Source organism: Lithobates pipiens, unplaced genomic scaffold (assembly GCF_037356315.1).
Source record: "Lithobates pipiens isolate NorthernLeopardFrog02 unplaced genomic scaffold, aLitPip1_a1.2 Scaffold_24, whole genome shotgun sequence".
Lineage (NCBI taxonomy): Eukaryota > Metazoa > Chordata > Amphibia > Anura > Ranidae > Lithobates > Lithobates pipiens.
The window spans coordinates 4,302,582-4,324,225 of NW_027507786.1; the positions used below are offsets into that span (position 1 = coordinate 4,302,582).

Genomic DNA, 21,644 nt, shown 5'->3' on the forward strand with positions numbered 1-21,644 from the left:
AACAAGCATTTTGAAGGAAAAGCAACTTTTTTTTTTCAATTCTGACTTGGTTTGCGAGTGTTGTCTCGCAAAACGAGCAGAATTTGAGCTAATTGGTTGTGCAGTACTGCATTTAGCCATAGGTGCGGGGGGCGCCGGGGACACTCAGAACAGTTCGGAGCCGTTCGGAAATACTCGGAATAACTTGGAAATGCTTGGAAACCTTCAGAAATACTCTGTTCCCGAGTGTTTCCTAGCCTTTATGATGCTTTCCGAATTCAGCCGAGCTGTCCCCTGAGTATTTCCGAGGCTCTTCGGCACCCCCCACACCTCTGGCCACATGCGGTATTGCATGTAATAGAAGTCAATGCAGAACGAATTATCTTCATTTCCATTGACTTCTATGAGGAAACTCGCTTTGATATGCAAGTGCTTTGGATTACAAGCATTCTCTTGGAACAGATTATGCTCATAATCCAAGGTTCCACTGTATGCTTGTTCACTTACTGCTAATGTTAATGCTTCTTATGATGGTATATTTACTCTATTTACAGGCAAACTGCTGGTTATGCAAAACCTCTTTCGATTAGGTAAGTCTGTGTATGTGTTGTTTGATTGTCTTGCTCTACTTAATTTGTATTGTGCTGCTAATAATGTCCTCACTAACAAAAGATCATATGACAGAACTTCCAATCAATATTCTCTCAATGGAAGGGTAGACTCCCTAGAATACCATACAGCCTGCCCACCAACAACATTTTTAAAACTTAGTGACTAAGGCATATTTGTGCTAAAGAGGTCCAAGCATTGTTCGAATGCTAGCTGACCAAATACTGAAAAAGACAACATGCAGAATATAGTAAAAAAAAAAGACTAATGAAAAATGTCAAATTGCAACAATATTCAGAGCTGCTGTGAAATGAACAGTGTTCATGCTCCTTCTGATGGTATATTTAATCTAATTACAGGCAAAATTCAGGTGATGTCACATATATGTATGAGGAGACTGAGTTGACGAAGGAAGCCACCCGCACAAGTACCTTCAAAGCTTCCCACCAAGTTGAGAAAGAGTCCGCAAGGAGGATGGAAGAGCACAAGTATGAGGGCGCTGAAACTGAAGACTGGAACATGGAAGTGCTCACATCAGAGAATCTGAAATACAGCGGGTAGGGCATCCAGGATATACCAAGTCCGGTAACAAGCTAGGTTCAGTAACTGCCAAGCAGGATGGAACCAAATCATAGGCAGAATCATGGTCAGAAATAAGCAGAGGCTGGCAACATGCAGGCAGCAAGGTACAAGGTCAATAGACAAAAACTATGATCAGAAGCCCAGGCTGAGGTCAGAAAATGGAGATATCAAGTAAAAGCTTACTGCATCCAGTGTTTCAATTGATCTCCATCCATTTATTAATTATGAATTAATGATTTGATCAACATTTGCATTTACGCTTATATTGAGCTTGCCCACATTTGTGCTTGCTGAACTATATATATATATATATATATATATATATATATATATATATATATATATATATATATATATATATATTAGTATATCCAAACCTCAAACATATTTCTTCCTTGATACAATCCAATATACTACGATATATCAGAAGTGCATTTTAAAATTCCCCAAAAAGTCATTAAGCAGTTTATTGAAAAAAGGAAAAACATAAAATTCTGATAATTTTAGGAGCTGTTGTGATATATGCTTGTTCACTTACTGTTAATGTTAATGCTTCTTATGATGGTATATCTACTCTAATTACAGGCAAAATCCTGGTTATGCCAAACCTCTTTCGATTAGGTAAGTCTATGTATGTGTTGTTTGGTTGTCTTGCTCTGCTTAATTGGCATTGTGCTGCTAATAATGTCCACACTAACAAAAGAGCATATGACAGAACTTCCAATCAATATTCTCTCCATAGAAGGGTAGACTCAGAATGCTGGCTGACCAAATGCTGAAAAAGACAACGCGCAGAATATAGTAAAAAACATGACTAATGAAAAATGTCAAATTGCAACAATGTTCAGAGCTACTGTGATATGAACAGTGTTGCTCCTTCTAATGGTATATTTAATCTAATTACAGGCAAAATTCAGGTGATGTCACATATATGTATGATGAGACTAAGTTGACGAAGGAAGCTCCTCGCACAAGTACCTTCAAAGCTTCCCACCAAGTTGAAAAAGAGTCCGCAAGGAGGATGGAAGAGCACAAGTATGAGGACGCTGAAACTGAAGACTGGAACATGGAAGCGCTCACATCAGAGAATCTGAAATACAGCGGGTAGGCCATCCAGTATACTCCAATTCCAGTTACAAGCTAGGTTCAGTAACTGCCAAGCAGAATGGCACCAAATCATAGGCAGAATCAGGGTCAGAAACAAGCAGAGGCTGGCAAAATGCAGGCAGCAAAGTACAAGGTCGATAGACAAAAAACATGGTCAGAAGCCCAGGCTGAGGTCAGTAACAGATGAGCACTTGAGCAGCAAATATAGACAGTCATTGATAATACAGAAGCAGGTAAAACAGCAGCTGGTTCGAAACCAGGTCAAGCATGAGGTTAAGGTTCAGAAATTTCTTGAACACAGACTGAAAGGCCATTTAGCATAGGTCGTATGCGGAACTCAGGTCTAAACAGCTCACCAGGCACAAGTATCTGTAGTGGATGCACTCATACGTCCATGCTCATTCCAATGGTCATGTGTACAGTGTGGCACATTTAGCTAATGTTTCTATGCCCTCAAACATGTACATGTGCCTAATGACTGGAACAGTATTTCTCATGGGTGGCATGATGTTTCTGACATTGCCCCCTCTTTAAGGGCAACCTCCAGATTCAGTTTTGTTAAATTGGAACTGTAATTCCACTTACACATGATTGGATAGATTTTCCAACGGGAAATGTTGGATGTGAGCTTGTTGTCGGTAAGTCCGACCATGTGTATGCTCCATCGGACATTTGTTGTCAGACTTTCCGCCAACAAATGTTGGCTAGCATGCTCTCAAATTTTCCACCAACAAATGTGTGTTGTCGAACTTTCCAATTGTGTGTACATAAGTCCGTTGCACAAAAGTCCAAAGTACAAACACACATGCTCGGAAGCAGAAGCGGTCGGTCTTGTAAAATAGCATTTGTAATGGAGAATTAACATTTGTGACGTGGCAAATTATTAAATCTCAAAATGCAGTGCACAATTCTCTTTTGCTTTAATGGGATAATAATGAAGCTGCTTTGCTGGTGATACTGATGGAGTTATTGCAAACTAATTTTCAAGGGTTTTTTTTTGTGATATCAAGAATAATACATATATATTTTTTTTATTTGGGCAAGTTACCACAACACCATTATCCTGTAGTTTTTAAGAACAAAGATACAACTATGTTGATGTCCCTTGTCAATTTTACATTGTATTTTTTAAAATGTAACTGCCTACTCCCAAACTGTCATTTGAAGTAAAACACATAGCCAAGTATTATTCTACACAATTTTTTTATTATGCATTAAAAAAATGTAAAAAATAAAATTAGACATGCTATCTGCCAATAGAACTTAACCAAAAAGTGCATTCTATACATCCAAAAATATAGAAAATATACCAAATCAAATCAATATTCAACCAAAAAAATAATGTCAAAGAAATAATTCCAAGGCCAATAATAAATAACACGTTACCTCCTCCGATTCCGCAACATGTCTGATTGACAAACAGTTGTTCAGAAACAAACTGAAAAGCACAAATCAATACTCACCAAATTTCTACTAACACGAAATTAGCAGAAGCCCAAAGTGTGGCACTAAAGAGCTGAAAAAACAGGTAGTACATCTAGTACGTCACTACGTTTGTAATTGTTGGCCAACATTTGTGAGACTGTGTGTATGCAAGACAGGTTTGAGCCAACACCCTTTGAACAAAATTACACGGTTTTGTTGTCGGAAAGTCCGATCATATGTACGAAGCATAATAATTTTCGATTGGTTCATACAATAATGTGGGAGATTTACAAAAAATCAGCTTCTAACTTCAGCTTGTTCAATTAAGTTTTGACAAAAAAGCTAGACTCTGATTGGTTACTATGCACAGCTGCACCAGATTTCTGTGTGCACCAGTTTAAGTAAATCTCCCCCTATGCCGGGGTGCCATTCACCAAGTAGTTATCCGTAAGGGTACATGAATTGGAAGAGCTCACACGTCTTGAAATTGAGCCATCAATTAAAAGTTTAATTCTTGCATCCAACATTTCAATGATCTCTGTCCATCTTCATCAAGACCCTTGATAAAGATGGATGGAGATCCATTGAAACATCAGAAACAATCAATAAGTGCGTGGAAGAGTAGTTCCTTCCACTCATTTAGCTGTGTTTTATAGTACAAACAGCTGAATCTCCAAAACATACCTTCTTTGATAAGAACCAATATACAAAGGTTTATCAGAAGTCAATTTTAAAACTTGGCAAATGGTGGAAAAAGACATTAAACAGATTATAGTAATAGTTAAAAAAAAACATTAAATTCCAAGCTGTTGTTATATGGTGCTTGTTTACTTTCTATAAAGGTTCTTTATGTTGGTATATTTACTCTAATTACAGGCAAAATATTGGTTATGAAATAACTGTTTTGATTAGATATGTCTGTTTATGTTTATGTTGTTTGATTGTTTTGTGCTACTTCATTTGTATTGTACTGCTAAGAATTTCCACGCAGAAGAAAAAAGCATAAAGCATAACTTCCAATCAATATTCTCTCAATGGAAGGGTTTCCCGATAAACCTAGACAGCCTTCCCACCAACAACAATCTTAAAAGTTAGCCATTGAGCCATATTTATGCTAAAGAGGTTGAAGTATTGTCGGGGTACTGACTTTATCTTTGACCACAATTCTGGAGACAAAGGTGTCTCTCTGTAAGCAGGTAGGCCCAGAAGGATCCGCCAATTGCTGATAAATGAAAGTATTTAAAGGATGAGAGTCCACAGATATTTTGTAAGTTTAGTAGGTTTTTATTTTTCTCAATAAAAACTCACAGCAGTAGCCAGGACATTTTCACGTGTTAAACCAGCATCTCAAGCAAAGGCAGTTCACCCTGGTCCGTTTTTTTTTTCTCCACTACCATAGCTCAGATGGAGCCATGTGAAGGGGAGGAGGTATCTATTCTATTAGTAATTAGATAATAATTAGATAATAGTAATTTAGATTTACAATGAAAGAAAGGAGTGACTGTTCCAAAGCTTCATTTAGTTGAAGCTCAAAACAGTTTCTTCTTTTACACAATTCATCACACAATGGTATAGCTGAAGAAAAATGTAATATTTGAAAATGCCCCAAATGGTGAAAAAGAAATTAGGCAGAATATAGTCAACGTGCAAAATGTTAAATAATGACAGTTTTCAGAGCTGTGTTCACATTCCTTTTAATGGTATATTTATTATAATTACAGGCAACATACCAGTGATGTTGAATACTCGTATAAGGAGTCCAAGATGGAGAAGGCATCTTCTTGCACAATTCCTGTCCAAGCACCCCTGGCAGTTGCAAAGGCGATGGAAGGGCGCAAGCGCCAGGAATCTGAAACTGAAGAATGGAACGTGCGAGAGCTGGTATCAGAGAAGCAGAAGAACAGAAGGTAGGGCATCCAGGACACACTTATAGTTCAGTTATGGGTGAAGTTGAGTCATAAGTCGGACACTGTGATCGAAGATGAATGGACATCGCAGGACACTTCTTTTTCTAATAAAGGACTTGTCCCAAATTGTCTACTGTCATTGCTACCATTTTAAGACTTTTTTGGTGAATGTGTAGGGGTACAATGTACCCGATACCCACTCACACAAGGGGGGTGGGATCTGGGGTTCCCCTTGTTAAAAGGGGCTTCCAGATTCCGATAAGCCCCTGCCCCAAGCCAAGGGTTGTGGGGATGAGACCCTTGTCCCCATCAACATGGAGACAAGGTGGGATCAAGGGACACCTTCCCAATGTTGAGGGCATGTGGCCTGGTACAGTTCAGGAGGGGGGCGCTCTCTTGCCCCCCTTTTTCTGCGGCCTGCCAGGTTGCATGCTCAGATAAGGGTCTGGTATGGGTTTTGGGGGCTATGCCTTTTTTTTTATTTTGGCATGGGGTTACCCTTAATATTTATACCAGACCCAAATAGCCTGGTAATGGACTGGGTGAACACATGCCTTTTTTGATTTTAATCTATATTGCCAGGATCCGACAATTCATTAAAGCCGCAAGCAGTTTTAAATTACACCCCCAGGCATGATATTTAAAGAAATATTTCAGTTTATTGTTTCACTTTAAGCATTATTAAAATCGCTGCTCCTGAAAAAATAGCTGTTTTTTTAATCTTTTTTTTGCATTGATACATGTCCCCTGGGGCAGGACCCAGTCCCCAAACACTTTTTATGTCAATAACTTGCATATAAGCCTTTAAAATTAGCACTTTTGAGTTTTCCTGTTCATGTCCCATAGAATTTAAAGGTATTTGCGTGTTCGCACTCATTTTTAGCCTGTTCGCAAGTTCTGGTGCGAACCGAACCGGGGGATATTCGGTTCATCTCTAAAAAAACAGCATAAACAATTTCTCAACAACCTTAGATACTGAAACAAATATTTGATGGAGCAAGGGTGTTATTGGTGCCCATTGCTGTTCCATAAAACAAAAAAAATATGGAAATAAAGGCAGAACATGTGTCTCATTGTTCATGTGAAATGTTTTACATATAGCGAGATATTTTCTATGATTATCTGTTTACACTCACTTTCTTCTTTGATATAATCCAGTATACAATGGTAAATCAGAAGTACATTTTAAAATTCCATAAATGGTGAAAAAAGACTTTAAAGTGGAAGTAAAATCCCCTTTCCGTTACAGCTGTTTGATCTGCATTTTTCATGGTGCAGCACATGTGATCAATTATGACACCAGCCATTTGATGGCTTGACAATTAAGAGCAAACGTGAATGTGTGTTTTAGGAAACAGTTAAATTAATGGATTTAATTCTACTAGCAGGTCAAAAGTGAAAAAATTTCAAATTCTGATTGTTTCCAGAGCTGTTGGATATGATCTTTGTGCACTTCCTGAAAATGTTCCTTATGATGTTATATTTATTATAATTACAGGCAAACACCTGGTTATGAAAAAAATATGTTGATTAGGTAAGTCTATGTATGTGTTGTTTGATTGTCTTACTCTACCTAATTTGTATTTTACTGCTAAGAATGCTTAAAAAAAGCATAGGGTAGAACTTCCAACCAATACTCTTTGAATAGAAGGTTAGATTCCCTAGAAACCTGGGGAGCCTGCCTACCAACAACCATCTTAAAAGTTAGCCACTAATCCATACTTGTGTTACATAGGTTGAAGTGTTGTTGGGGTGCTTACTTTAACTTTGAAGCTACATCTCAATACTGGAGACAATGGCAGCTCTCTATAAGCAGGTGGGCCAAGAGGGTCCCAAGATTGTTGGTAAATGAAAGTATTTAAAGGATGAGCGTCCACAGATATTTTTTAAACCAGTGACTTGAGTGAACCATTGGATGCTTACTCAAAATGTAAGCAGTTCTCCCTGGTCCAGTGTATTCGTCAGTTTTTTTTTTTTTTCTCCACTACTTCATTCAGATGGAGACATATGGAGTGAAGGGGAGGAGTTGCTCCTTTTTCACGTTCTACAAAGTTGATAAATTTAAAGTCCAACTCCAGGATAATAACAACCACCTCACCCCCTCTAACAGCTGGTATTAAAGAAAAAACTCCAAATGGCCATTTTTTTTTAACTAAAGCCATGGGAACATGACAATCCTTCTATTGCCTTCTTTTTACTTTTTGGGGTCCTTGTTCAGGTGTCCACATCACTGCCTGCTTGATGAACACACCTTCTATTGGTGGAGGTGACATTTTTAGTGGCTGGATCCTCTCTCATAGGCTCCAGTGGCAGGAGAACTCATGGGCTATTGAGGTGGCCACCAAAGAAAACAAAGAGTAGGAAAAAATGCCTGGTCCCCAGGGCAGGATATTAGCTTTTCTTATAGAGGAAACCGACTTTGATCCATTACATTGCAGAATAGATTTGGCAATTTGTTTCGTTCTGAATTAGTTTTTCGACAAAATTCAACAAATTCATTAATTTGGAAATATTTGAATTAATGAAACCCCATTTAATGAATTTTTCTGAATTTTTTTTTTTCAATTTGGAAATTCGTAAATTGGAGAATTTGGAAATTTGAAAATCTGAAAATAAGAATGAAAATCGGAAAATTCTAAAGGACGAAAATCAGAAAATTCGAAAACCCCAAAAACTGAAATAATTAACTAACTAAAAATAACTATTACTAACTATTACATTATGGGTATTGGAATTTCCTTTCAAATTTTGGCTGTTAGTGAACATAACAAATACATAGTCAGGTTGAAAAAAGACAGAAGTCCATCTAGTTCAACCAATTAATAACTGACTATTAAACTATAGGTATTGGAATTTCCTTTCAAATTTGGCTGTTAGTGAACGTAATGAATTATCCGAAATAATAAATGCTGCATGTAAATGAATGGAACATAATGAATTAATGATAATAAATAATAATAATAAAAACATGTTATTATTATTATTTATTATTATTTATTTGTTACGTTCCATTCGTTTAGATACAAAATTTGTTATATCCGATAATTTGTAACTCCAGATAAATTCTACAGCCACATTTGAAAGAAAATGCTAATACCTATAATTTAATAGGTCAATTATTATTAGTTTGTAAGTTATTATTTTGGATTTGTGTTCTTTTCGATTTTCTTTCTTATTTTTGGATTATCGAATTTTTGAATTTTCAAATGTTTGAATTTTCAAGTTGCAATCATAACGAATGACTTGGAAAATGAAAAAAAAACAAGAACGAATGAAACTAAAACAAACACATTTTTCAACAGTGCACATGTCTACTGCAGACAAGCTTAGGGAGAATTGTCTGACTACTTTTAATTTTTTCAGGAGCTGTGTTTTAAATTTTATAAACACAGCTGAATGAGTAAAATAAGTGACTGTTCCAAACCTGTTGTTCATGTATTTGAAGCTCAAAAATTTTTCATTCTTTGATACAGTCTAATACAGTCTTATAAAAAAGGGTATAACAGAAAAACGAATATTAAAAAAACAAAAAACAAATGGTGAAAAAGACTATGAGCAGAATAAATTTAAAGTGAAAAAAATGTAAAATCAACAAGCTTTTAGGCACTATTGTGATGTGACATGTGTTCGTTCTAATGGCATGTTTAATCTAATTACAGGAAAAGTACTGGTGATGTCAGGTACCTGTTTGAGGAACCCAAGGTGATGAAGGCAGTCTCTTGCATAATTCCTCTTCAAGCAGACCTGGAAGTTAACACAGAGTCTGTAAGGGTGACAGCAGGGCACAAGGGCCAGATAACTGAAACTGAAGACTGGAACATGGAAGTGCTGTTATCAGAGAAGCAGATATATAGCAGGTAAGACACCCAGGATAAAGCACGTTCAGTTATGAACAAAGCTAGGTCACAAGCTTGGTTCAGTAACAGCTGAGCAGGAAGGCTTGAAATCATAAGCAGAATCAAGAACAGGAACAAGTAGAGGTTAGTTAGGAACGCGCAGGCAGCAAGGTACGAAGTCGATAGACAAAATCTTGGTCAGAAGTCCAGGCCAAGGTTGGTAACAGACATTAGCAGGAAACATAGTCAGACAACGGTAATCCATAAGCAGGTCAGACAGAAGCAGAAACAATAACAAAGTCAAGCACGAGGTTCAGGATCAGGAATTGCAGAAACCCTGGTTTAGATATCCTGATATATGCAAGTATCTGTGCTGGACCTCCACGTACATTGGTGTGCACACTGCAATGTGTGTGCAATGTTGCACATTTAGCTAGGCTTCTATGACTACAAACATGTGCATGTGCCTTATGGTTGGCACAATCTTTCTCATGGCTGGCATGATGTTTCTGTAGAAACTATCTTGAGTAGATAATTCTGCATATGTTTTTGTTGGTTTAGTACTACTTAAAGTGGATGCAAACCCGATTCATGGAATTTGAGTTGGGGACATATATCTGTAGTGTTTTGTTATCTCTCTTCAAAGCATTGTGCCTCTTAGCTCTGTCCTTGTCAGGTGCGGGTATGGAGATCAAGATGCTAAGAGGGCTGTCCTTGAGGCTAAGTGCAGCGTGCCCTTGAAGTTGGGGACAGGGAGCAAGGTGCTCAAATAAGCATTGTTTGCCAGGTGCTTGCTAGTAGTAAGATGAGCTGGCCACTGAGGGACGACTGTAGCAGGCTGATAGCAATAGCTTTACTTGTGGTGCTTGGTAAGTGTAGAAACCAGGAGCTAGGCAAGAAGTCATACAGGATAAATCAGTCCGGAGCATAAACAGGTGCAAGCCAAGGTCATACACGGAAGACAGGAACAGAAGAAAAGTCCAGATGCAAGCCAAGGTCAAACCGGGGAGATCAGGAAGCAAAATCAAGGCAAGCCGGGTCAGTAACAGGTAGTCCACAGATCAGAAAACGGAATTACTAGGCACACAGGGAAGCTGAGATAATCCAGCAATGTTCTGTTGCTAATGGCTGGCTTAAATAAAGCAGTTGGCGCTGGTGTCTGTCATGCCACTTGTGCACTGCCTCGCACGCGTCATAGTGTGCTTGCATGTGGATAGATACTGGATAAAGCAGGGGGCATTGTTGGTACCCATTGCTGTTCCATAAACAAAAACAAATCATTTAATGGAAACAGAGGAATAAATTATGGCTGCAATTTATGTTTTTCATTCTCCTTTGTGAAATATTTTAATAATGCCAATTTATTTTATATAATTAACTTGGTTTACTCAATAATGTATGTACACCCTTACTGACAAATACAATAAATACAGTAACACACTCAAGATTAGTATAAATACATTTTGTAGTGACAATATTTTATTATGTCTGTGAAGGCTTTAATTGATTCAGGTCATGGTATATATACAGTAGATGTAGTTTGTTCTATTCAGCTAGAACATACCCTAGCATTTATATCCACACAAATAACACAGTCACCTTAATCCAGTCATCATGGAAGGTGTCGAGACAGATGTTGATTGTGCAAGAACATGATGGGAGATGGGAAAGCTTGCATAACCACCTTGGTATAATTACAAAATGACATAATCCAATCACTTTGGTGCTATGAAGTTGGAGATGTGTTAATAGTTTCAGTAGCATGGTTCGATATACAGTAAACTGGACAAATCATCCCTAAACAGAGGTTGGGGCCATCTCTACTGCAGTAATTCACACCTTCAACTTGAATGGTTAATAACTGTCCCATGTCTATATCACTATAATTATTGGATTATGTAGTTAAAGCAGGGTGGTCTTACTAACTTTCCCACCTCCTGCCCTGTTCTTGGAAAATCAACACATGCCTTAACACATTTCATGGTGAATGGATTACGGTATTGGAGTTTCCAGTGTGATTATAAATGCAGAGTTATGTCCCTGACGCTCATTGGAGCTGATGAAGATGCTTAAATAAGCAGTAAAACATCTTTCACGTTACAGAAAAAGTCCAGTTGAGTGTAAGATAATTCTTTTAGATAATATTTTTTTGGTAATCTTTTGCAAAACCATATCTACAACATTTTTTCCTATTATGACTCCTAAGATTCTACTAGGATTTATCATTTTTATATTTTCAGAAAACAATCTGTGAAGATTGAAAACTTCCACGCAGCATATCAAAGGCTGAGAACAAGTGACTACAAAGGCCTGATTCTTGAGTTTGATGTATGTAAAGAAGACTTAATTTTCTTATATATACTGTAAAACACGGAATTCATAATTTATAATTTTGTGAGCTTTTGTAGTAACACCATTATTATCTTATGCAGAGTCTAAAGTGTATTAAAGTTTTGCAGTCCAGAGCTATAACCATAAACCTTGCCAAAACACAGAAGAAGCAACTGGATGCCGTTGAGATATGTAAGCAAATACTTTGTGTTGTAGGCAGTGACTTAATGTTGGTTAGCACTGTAGCCTTGCAGTACTAGGATCCTGGACACATTTTCCACAATGAACCCTTTCTGCTTGTAGATTTTATGCTCTTCTAAGGCTTGTGTAGTTTATGTTCTCCTATGTTTGTGTAGGCTACCACTAGGTTCTCTCATTTTCTGCTGCAATCCAAAACAGCTAGCAGATTATATAGTGTCATTCTACATCGACACTAAGTGTGTTTGCGACCAAGATGGCTTCCATTGTGCAAATTGTATTATATTGTAAACCAAACATCCAGGATCATTTATTGTCTACGCCAAATGATCCCATGCCAAAGCTGGGCTTCAGTAATTCATAATAATATATTTTAATTAATTTATGTATTAAAATATTTTGAAATACCAGAAATCTAAATTTGAGTTGCCTTCCATAGTCACCCAGATAGAACGGAGGGACTAGCACTTTGAACCATTTGGGGCTCAAAGCTTTGTATGTTGTCAATATTAACACAGGGAGCTTTTTTATGGAAGGGAAGAGCATGCTTACAACGCCCCCATCTGTATTCTACTGTCCTTTTACTGACTGTAGAGAAAGGTATAGTCACCAAGATGGTATGCACGGTTGCATGGGAAGTATCATGAGTAAATAACAGAAAAGATGCTTGGCTAGTGATTCTGCAGAGCATATGCCATTTTGTTGCAATTCAACTACTATATAGTTAACTAGTAGATAGGTCCACCGGGTCTCTCACTAGTTCACTTTGCAGAACAGAAGTAACCCCCTCCCCATTTGCGAGAAACTCATTCACTGTCGTAAACTAATGGTGTATTTGAGGAAAGTAGAAAAATAGCACTGGGCCTGTAAGGTTATGTTATGGTTATGTTATTGGTGTTGCTATCATAAAGTATTGACACTGATATAAATAATCTGGTTCCTGAGCAGGCAGCTTCTACATCCCAGAGGATTTCCATGGTCTCCTTTGCTTGTAGTATAACAAAAATGGAAATGTAAGCCCTGCACCATTGCTAAGTGGTCAAGATACAACTTTTATCCAATAAAGGTTAATACAACTTTTATCCAATAAAGGTTAAGGGGATAATTCAAAGTGTATACAATTTTTTGGGGGGTCCAATAGACAAGTGCAGGCCTAGTCAGCAGCTAGTTTGGCATCCAAACCAGCTGCTGACTATACACGTGCTTGTAATCACATAAGAAGTAGTAACAATAAATGTTTAGCTCACTTCTAGTCCATTCAGTAGTTTTCACTCAAGCCTATTTACCTTTAGGAAAGTAACACCATTGTGTGTTCTATTCAGTCAATAAAATTTATTTTTGGTGTCTATAAAAGTTATCTTCGCTTCAAAATATACTATGTTCTGTTGTTGTGCACTATGGTCGATCCAGTGGTGTCTCTAAATGCATTTTTTTTTTGCAATATCTTCTTACAAACTGTGTTATAGATGAAACGTCTCATGCCAGGACGTCAGCTCTTGAAGGTTCCATTTATGGATATATCAGTGCCAGCTATATTGCTGTAAGTTATTTAAATTGTTTACATTTTTTTTTCATAATATAGTGTTCTTATATTTTTTCAAGTAGAAATATTTAATTTATTGCAAGATCTGGAGCACCTACTATAAACGTTATTCTGGAATTTTATGGATGGTTAAGGTTTAGATGTCCCACAAAAAATTATAAACCACAATGTATCTATCAATCCTTATACTGGGACCCTCTATTATCCATCCATTAATGACTGCCAAAGCTATAGATTTTAATCAGACATTTCCTGTCTGGAAGGCTTGCAGTGACATGGAAGCAATTTTAAAGGGTAACTCCATTTTTGTGGGGGGAAAAAAAGCAAATAAAAAACAAAAAACAAACATATAGCATATATGTACAATTGTAACCCAAAAAGTTAAAATGTAGGCAGGGGCATACCAAGGGGTTGACGAGGTTGGCGCCCGCCAGTGGCGCAGCCGCGCAGGCCGAGGGGGGGGTGCAAATCGAAATCCTGCACCGGTTTGTGTGTCACTTCTGTGAATTTAACTGCTGTGTCCCCTGCGAATGTAATCCAGCTGCCATGTTGTGCCCTGTGATTGGGCGATCTGGTCATGTGCTGTGCTGCGGGGCTGGCCAGTCTTTGAACGTTGGCAGGGAATGCGCAAAAGCTGTCCCACCAGGGCCGTGCTTCTGTAAGCCAAGCCACCACCGTCTCCTCCACTCTTTCTCCTGAGTCCTGGCTACGCCAGATCTGGAAGTGGGACTTCATCTGGGACTGGGAAATCATTCCCTGTCAGCGGTCTGGTAGGTGAGCGTGTGTGAGCCTGTGAGGGAGGCAATACGGTGGGTTGGTGCTGGCTGCATTCATGGCAATACAGTGCTGGGTACATTCATGGCAATACGGTGGGTTGGTGCTGGCTGCATTCATGGCAATACGGTGCTGGGTGCATTCATGGCAATACGGTGCTGGCTGCATTCATGGCAATATGGTGCTGGCTGCATTCATGGCAATATGGTGCTGGCTGCATTCATGGCAATACGGTGCTGGCTGCATTCATGGCAATACAGTTGATGTTGCATTCATGGCAATGGAGTGGGTGTTGCATTTATGGCAATGGAGTGGGTGTTGCATTTATGGCAATGGAGTGGGTGCTGCTTTTATGGCAATACGGTGGGTGCTGCATTCATGGCAATATGGTGGGTGCTGCATTTATGGCAATATGGTGGTTGTTGCATTTATGGCAATACGGTGGATGTTGCATTTATGGCAATATGGTGGGATGTATGCAGACAATTAAAAATTAAAGGAAATTGATGTAAAAAAACAAGCAACTGAAATTCTAACTCTTTAATGAAGGGGGGTGCCGGGGGGCGCCGATAAAGATTCTTGCCAAGGGTGCTGGAGATCCTAGGTGCGCCTCTGAATGTATGTGCCACTCAGGTAGAGAGGTAAAGTCCAAATAGATGACTGTGAGTGCAGGCAAGGACAGATAATTTTTCCTAGCTCCAAGCTGCAGCAATGTCAAAGGAAAAGATCCAAAAACCACACATCATGAAGCAGACCCATGTATATGAAGTGAGATGATTGGCAGCTTCAGCCTGGACTACAGCCAGGCCATGCCCCCAACATGTTTCGCACTGCCCCTTGGAGCTTAACCACTTCCCGCCTGCCGTACATAATATGACATCCTTGATTTTGAGCGGTGATATCTGAATGATGCCTGCAGCTACAGATGGGGCCGGGTCACAGCTCCGTGTCTAAATGGAAACAGGGAGCTGTGACTCTTGGGTGCCCCCATAGCAAACTGCTTGCTGTGGAGGCACTGAACAGGAGGGAGGGGCCAGGAGGACCGGAGAGGTACCCGAGAAGAGGAGGATCCAGGCTGCTCTGTGCAACACTACTGCACAGAGGAGGTAAGTATAACATGTTTGTTATTTAGATAAAAAATGAGACTTTACAATCACTTTAAGCTAATTGCTTAAACAACAAATAATGAAAAAATTATAGTTACCCTTTAAAGAACGTCGGGGTCAGTTTATATGAAAAATTTTCTGCCTTATGTGCATATGGGACTTTGCACATATTTCACTATTAAAGCCCCTTTTCCTTTCTTTCAGGGTTATAGATTTTCAAGGGAGTTCATTGCAGCACAGAACCCTCAGTCTGATACAGTGGGATATTTCTGGTACTTGATATGGGAGAAACACATAAATACCATAGTGATGCTGTCCAGTTGTGAAGAAAATGGCAAGGTACATTGATAACCTTTGTTTTCTTAGGAAAAGGAAAATTTCCTTAGAAATTAATTAAATTTAATTCAAAGGAATGGATAATTGATGACCTATGGAATTAAACTGGAACGTTTTTTATAAGCCAGGTCCATGGACCAATATAATATAATGCTATGCCATTAAAAAAGAAAAGAGTAAAGCCGCGTACACACGGGCGGACTGTATGGCCTACTTAGTCCGTCATACAATCCGACGGACAGTCCGTCTTACTTTCGAATGAACGGACTTGACCACACACGGATGCACAAACAGTTCGTCGAAAGCTTGCGCGATGACGTGTACAGCACGTACGACGGGACTAGAAATAGGTAGTCCAATACACTGCAATGCACCTTTCCGCCGTGTAAATCCTTTCTGAGCATGCGCCATTCTTAGTCCGTCGAACTAGCCTACTGACGAGCGGATTGTCCGCTGAAACCAAAGTATGACGGACAGAATTTCGAAAGATCCGAAATACTAAGTACGCCAGACTGTACGCTGAAAAAGTCTGCTGAAGCCCACACACGAGTGGACTGTCCGCTGAAATGTGTTTCGACGGACTAAGTAGGCCATACAGTCCACCCGTGTGTATGCGGCCTAAGGTGCCGTAACTCATTGCAACTGACTGAAGTTTTTAGCAGAAGAGAGCACCAAGATAGTTAAAGTAGAACTAAAGGAAAAACATTTTTTTTCCATTTTGGAGAGAGTAAAGGAGGGTTATAACCTCTATCAGTTTATTTTTTTGCCATCTGTGTCCCATCTGAGATTTACATTCACTTCCTGTCCCATAGCCAAAACAGGAAGTGAGAGAAATCCTTTCAAATTAAGAGAATTCCTTGGGGACCCCCAGGTCACCAGAACTAGTATCCTTATTGGAAATTTTCCCCTCTATTAGTTTTCTGGGGACAACCCAAAATTTGGGGTTTCCTTTTACTTCCATTTTCAATGATAATGGTAAACAGTACAAACAGAGAGGGTGACTCCCCTAATGGGGACACAGACAGCAATAAAATTCTAATAGGTTTTCTGATCCCTCTCCACTCTATCCAAAACGCAAAAAAAAAAGTACCTACATGCTAAATGTGCTCCAAACTCAAGAGACAGGGTCATAAATAGGCTCTGCCTGACCCAAGATGGCTGCCAGAGTCACATGGGTTGTCAGCTTTCAACCAGTTCACTGCCACTATGACCCAAGAAACTATAGAGCAACCATGTTCCTTTTAACTTCCTCTCCCTCTCCACTGCTGCTGCGATTGAGTGCCACCTGCAGTGGAGAAAATAAACTGCACCTGCCTACACGTTAATATATGTTGCAATATGGTAGCCCATTTGTTTTGCTGCCAAAGCACCACAACGCAGACAAAATGGTAAACTAGGAGGTGCTTTACAATTGGCTTGAGCACCATCATTGCCTACTTGTAGCCACTGATGTTATGATGGTGTCTCGAGGAGAGGAAGATCCATCTATCCATCTATCTATCTATCCATCTATCTATCTACTGTAAATAAGTATAAGTGAGATAAGGAATAATAATTGCCCATTTTAGGAATGCAGTGAGCAATATTGGCCCTCCAGAGAAGCTAAGGTATTTGGTGACATCATGGTGACTTTTGTATCAGAAGACATTCACCGTAACGGGACTGTCCGAAACCTGTTGGTGACAAATGTAAGTAGATTCAGTAATATATTGCAGTATGTAGATATCATACGCTATTCTCTTAAAATTGGTAAACACCGTATAAATTCTCTTCACTTTTCTATCCCAGCTTAAGAGCAGTGAAAGTCGTCAGGTGCGACAATTCCAATACACTTTGTGGACCACCAGTTGGGACTTTATTGACAGAGACATCCTCATGAAGTTTGTCAGTTCAGTTCAGCAGTACAGAAAAAAGAATTCTCCTAATTACCCCACCATGGTGCACTGCAGGTAGGTCTTGTTGGCACCAAGGGTCAACTGTAGCCACAATGTATGTCTTGGGTATGCATGTTTGCTGGGAAGGTGAATCATGTGCTGGTTTTTTATGTGTCTCTTGTGGCAAAGGCATTGCTCCCAGAATTCTTATTGAGTGAGTGACTTGTATAGCTCTACCTATGTGAACTGAAACGCCTCAGGGTGCTTTCTTGCCACCAGAGTCCATCTGCGGCTTTGCGTGGCCCTTTTACCCTGTAGGGTCCTGACATGCTTACAAACACATACAACATTGACATACACATATTAAAGCCAATTTTTAGACAAGGTCTAATTAACCTACCAGCATGTCTTTGGAGTGTGGGAGGAAGCTGGAGTGCCTGGAGGAAACCCACGCAGGCACAGGGAGAACATGTAAACTCCAGGCAGATGGTACCATGGTCAGGATTTGAACCAGCGACCCTATTGCTGCTAGGTGAAAGTGCTAACCACTACACCACTGTGCTGCCCCCTTAGTTCTGAGTTCCATTCTGCTACAACTTTTCCACAAATAATGGCCAAGGAAATTAAGCTTTTTGCCATGGCCTTGCTAAAAGAAGAGATCTGAATTGCTGGGGGGGGAAACTCAATGGATCCATTGAAGGGTATAGGAAGCTGTCAAGTGATTCAACCAACAGAATTATTTAAAGCCCCTTCCATTCTATATTTAGTCCAACGATGGCTGGATGGTCTTTTTCAGACCAGAGATGTTTTTTGTGGGGGTTTTTTTAACATACCCGTTATAAAAATCATTTTAGGCCTGAAGATTATATATTTTCTAAAAGCGGACACTCTGGAGAATAAAATGTTGATAGTTCCAATTGTTTATATCACATGATATGGGCACAATGGTTTTTATCAAACATACATTTTCATTTAAAAAAATACACTAAAATTCATTTTAGGGCGAAATAACATGATATATTATCAATTTTTTAAATAAAATATAAAAGATGAGGTTGTGCTGAGTAAATAGATACCCAACATGTCCAGCTTTAAAATTGCATGTGCCCTAACAATGTACTTTGGTTACCTATATATTCCATAGGTAACTTTTTAAAAGTACAGACATTATAGATATGGGTAATGGTCCTAGAATTATTGCTCTCACTAGTCTATGACGTATGCAGCAATATGTAATATGTAGCCCAAGCAATGTTTTTGTACAAAGGCATGCCTGATGCATTTGTGTGCATTTTGGAGGGAAGGGCTCAAATTTTTAGGGGGGGGTTCTTAATGCTTGGGTGTTACTTTATTTTTGCCTCTTTATTTTCACCCAAACATTATACCACATAGAGGACAAAAAATTATGTATGTGATATCAATTATTTGTGACAGGTTCTCTTTAAGGAGATATCAGGGGTCATTTAGACCCTTGATGTCTCATCTGCCTTCCGTTAAAACAAACAGGAGGACTGGGGGTTGGGACTTTAAATGAAGCAGGCAGGTGTAATACGTTTACATTTATTGGAAGTCAGTGATAAGTTACATGAGGTTAATCATGAGTACACCAAGAAAACCAATATATTTCATTCAGTGGATAAACATACAGCAATAACAATTGACCACTAATAATACAAATCACATATTACAGGTGATCATTAAGTAGGTAAAACATATAGTTGGCATAAAAACATGGCATATAATAGCTCTATGCATTTCGTGGATTCATCTACTCTTCGGGAGCATGCATGTGAAAAACTGAATGCTGTAGTATAATAGTAACAAGAATATCTGTAAGGACTGACCCTGTCATGGAAGGAGATTAACCACTTACAGACCGGACCATTTTGCTGGTCAAAGACCAGACCACTTTTTGCGATTCGGCACTGCATCGCTTTAACTGACAATTGCGCAGTCGTGCGACGTGGCTCCCAAACAAAATTGACGTCCTTTTTTTTTCCCCACAAATAGAGCTTTATTTTGGTGGTATTTGATCACCTCTGCGGTTTTTATTTTTTGCGCTATAAACAAAAATAGAGCGACAATTTTGGAAAAAACGCATTCTTTTTTACTTTATGTTATAATAAATATCCCCCAAAAATATATAAAAAAAATATTTTCTCCCTCAGTTTAGGCCGATACGTATTCTTCTACATATTTTTGGTAAAAAAAATCGCAATAAGCGATTATTGATTGGTTTGCGCAAAAGTTATAGTGTTTACAAAATAGGGGATAGTTTTATGGCATTTTTATAAATTTTTTTTTTTACTAGTAATGACGGCGATCAGCGATTTTTATTGTGACTGCGACATTATGGCGGACACATTGGACATTTTTGACACATTTTTGGGACCATTGTCATTTATACAACAATCACTGCTATATAAATGCAGTGATTCCTGTGTAAATGACACTGGCAGTGAAGGGGTTAACCAGTGGGTGGCAGTGTAGGGGTTAAGTGTTCCTAGGGGTGTGTTACTAACTGTTGGGGGCTGGGCTTTAATTTAGTGAACACTGATCTCTGCTCCAATCACATGGAGCAGAGATCAGCGTCACTAGTTGCTAGGCAGAATGGAGAAATGCTGTTTACAACGGCATTTCTTCATTCGGCCGCTCCGTGAGACGATCGCGGGTATGCCCACGGCGATCGAGTCCGCGGGTCCCGCAACCGGACTCACGGGGGTCCCGACCAGCGCGGGAGCGCGCCCCCGCCGGCGCGCTCCCGATGGCAGGGCGGCATATTTAAAGGGACGTACAGGTACGCCCATTTGCCTGCCCGTGCCATTCTGCCGACGTACATCAGCGTGCGCTGGTCGGGAACTGGTTAAAATAAGGTAATTAGAGGTAATCTTGCCTAGGATAAACCCCCCCCCCCCCCACCAAAACCACTCTCAAAAGTATTTACATTGTCTGTATCTATGCAGTAGTAATGTGAAAACATGAATTAGAACACCCCTAGGGGTATCACTGGTGGGAGCTGTGGTGGTTATGACAGACCAGGACTCAACAAAGATGGTTTCCAAGGATTAAAAATTCCAGAAGATAATGATCAAAAATGACCATGAGTACGGGGAACAAAAGTGAGATCATGAAATAGATTGGAAACTCAGATTATGTGGTGCCTTCTATTAAAGCTGCAGGGAAAATTACACCAGAAACTGGCGTTATGCATGTTGCTTCTGGGTTCTTTACAGCTAGGGGAGATCAGTGAGCTGATGTTGGCTGGTCTCCCTTGCCTACACCCGGGGGAAGGAGGCCCCCACTTGAAATTTTTCCCTTGGTAAACTGCTGGACTAATATCATGTGAAAATAAAATATTTTCAGAAAATATATAATGTTTTGAGGGTTTTAACTAATCTTCAGTCCTAAAATTATGTTTTAAACGTGTTCAATAAAGAAAAAAAAACACAAAATGGCCCTGCCAGTGAAAGGGTGGGGAGGCTTCACTGCAAGGGTTGTTTTTTTTTCCCAAATTCTGTGAGTTCTTCTTTAAATTACATTTTATAGATTGGGTTTATATATTTTTCAAATTGTGCCCATTAGGATCTTCCACTGTAAAGAAATAGAAGGCACTTCTAGATGCCTCCATGGTTTGTCTGTGTTCTTCTAGAGAAATGATCTCCAAACTGCAGCTGGTTGGATGTGGCCCTTTGCTGGCATTTATCTGGCCCTTGGGGCACTATTTCACCAATGGCACCAATGATGGGGCACCATTCCCCCTAATGACACCATCAACAAGACGATTCTTCTCATTCATATCAACTATTGGGCATAATTCCTCTCATTAAGACCGATGATGGAGCACTAATGCTGAGGCATTTTCTACTCCACTGCCCAAATTTCGGCCCCTCTAAAGCCTAAATTACAATAAACTGGCCCTTTGATTACAAAGTTCGGAGATATCTGTTCTATAGCTCCCTGGGAACCTCTAGAACCGGGGGAAATCGAATATGCAAATATTGACTTCCTAGTTAAAGCCGGCTCACAGCCCCACTCCT

General features: G+C 39.3%; 1 protein-coding gene across 3 annotated transcripts in view; it reads left to right on the top strand.

Annotated features, from left to right (window-relative positions):
- Positions 1-21,644, top strand: part of LOC143929620 (uncharacterized) — a 329,026-nt gene that overhangs the window by 296,581 nt on the left and 10,801 nt on the right. For all 3 annotated transcript variants that reach the window (XM_077453528.1, XM_077453525.1, XM_077453526.1), the window contains 13 exons: positions 534-569; positions 948-1,145; positions 1,756-1,791; positions 2,077-2,274; positions 5,424-5,609; positions 7,108-7,143; positions 9,269-9,466; positions 11,686-11,773; positions 11,878-11,968; positions 13,441-13,514; positions 15,602-15,736; positions 17,302-17,421; positions 17,522-17,682. In XM_077453528.1, the coding sequence (XP_077309654.1) occupies positions 534-569; positions 948-1,145; positions 1,756-1,791; positions 2,077-2,274; positions 5,424-5,609; positions 7,108-7,143; positions 9,269-9,466; positions 11,686-11,773; positions 11,878-11,968; positions 13,441-13,514; positions 15,602-15,736; positions 17,302-17,421; positions 17,522-17,682 (1,557 nt within the window). The remainder of the gene's footprint in view (positions 1-533; positions 570-947; positions 1,146-1,755; positions 1,792-2,076; positions 2,275-5,423; positions 5,610-7,107; positions 7,144-9,268; positions 9,467-11,685; positions 11,774-11,877; positions 11,969-13,440; positions 13,515-15,601; positions 15,737-17,301; positions 17,422-17,521; positions 17,683-21,644) is intronic.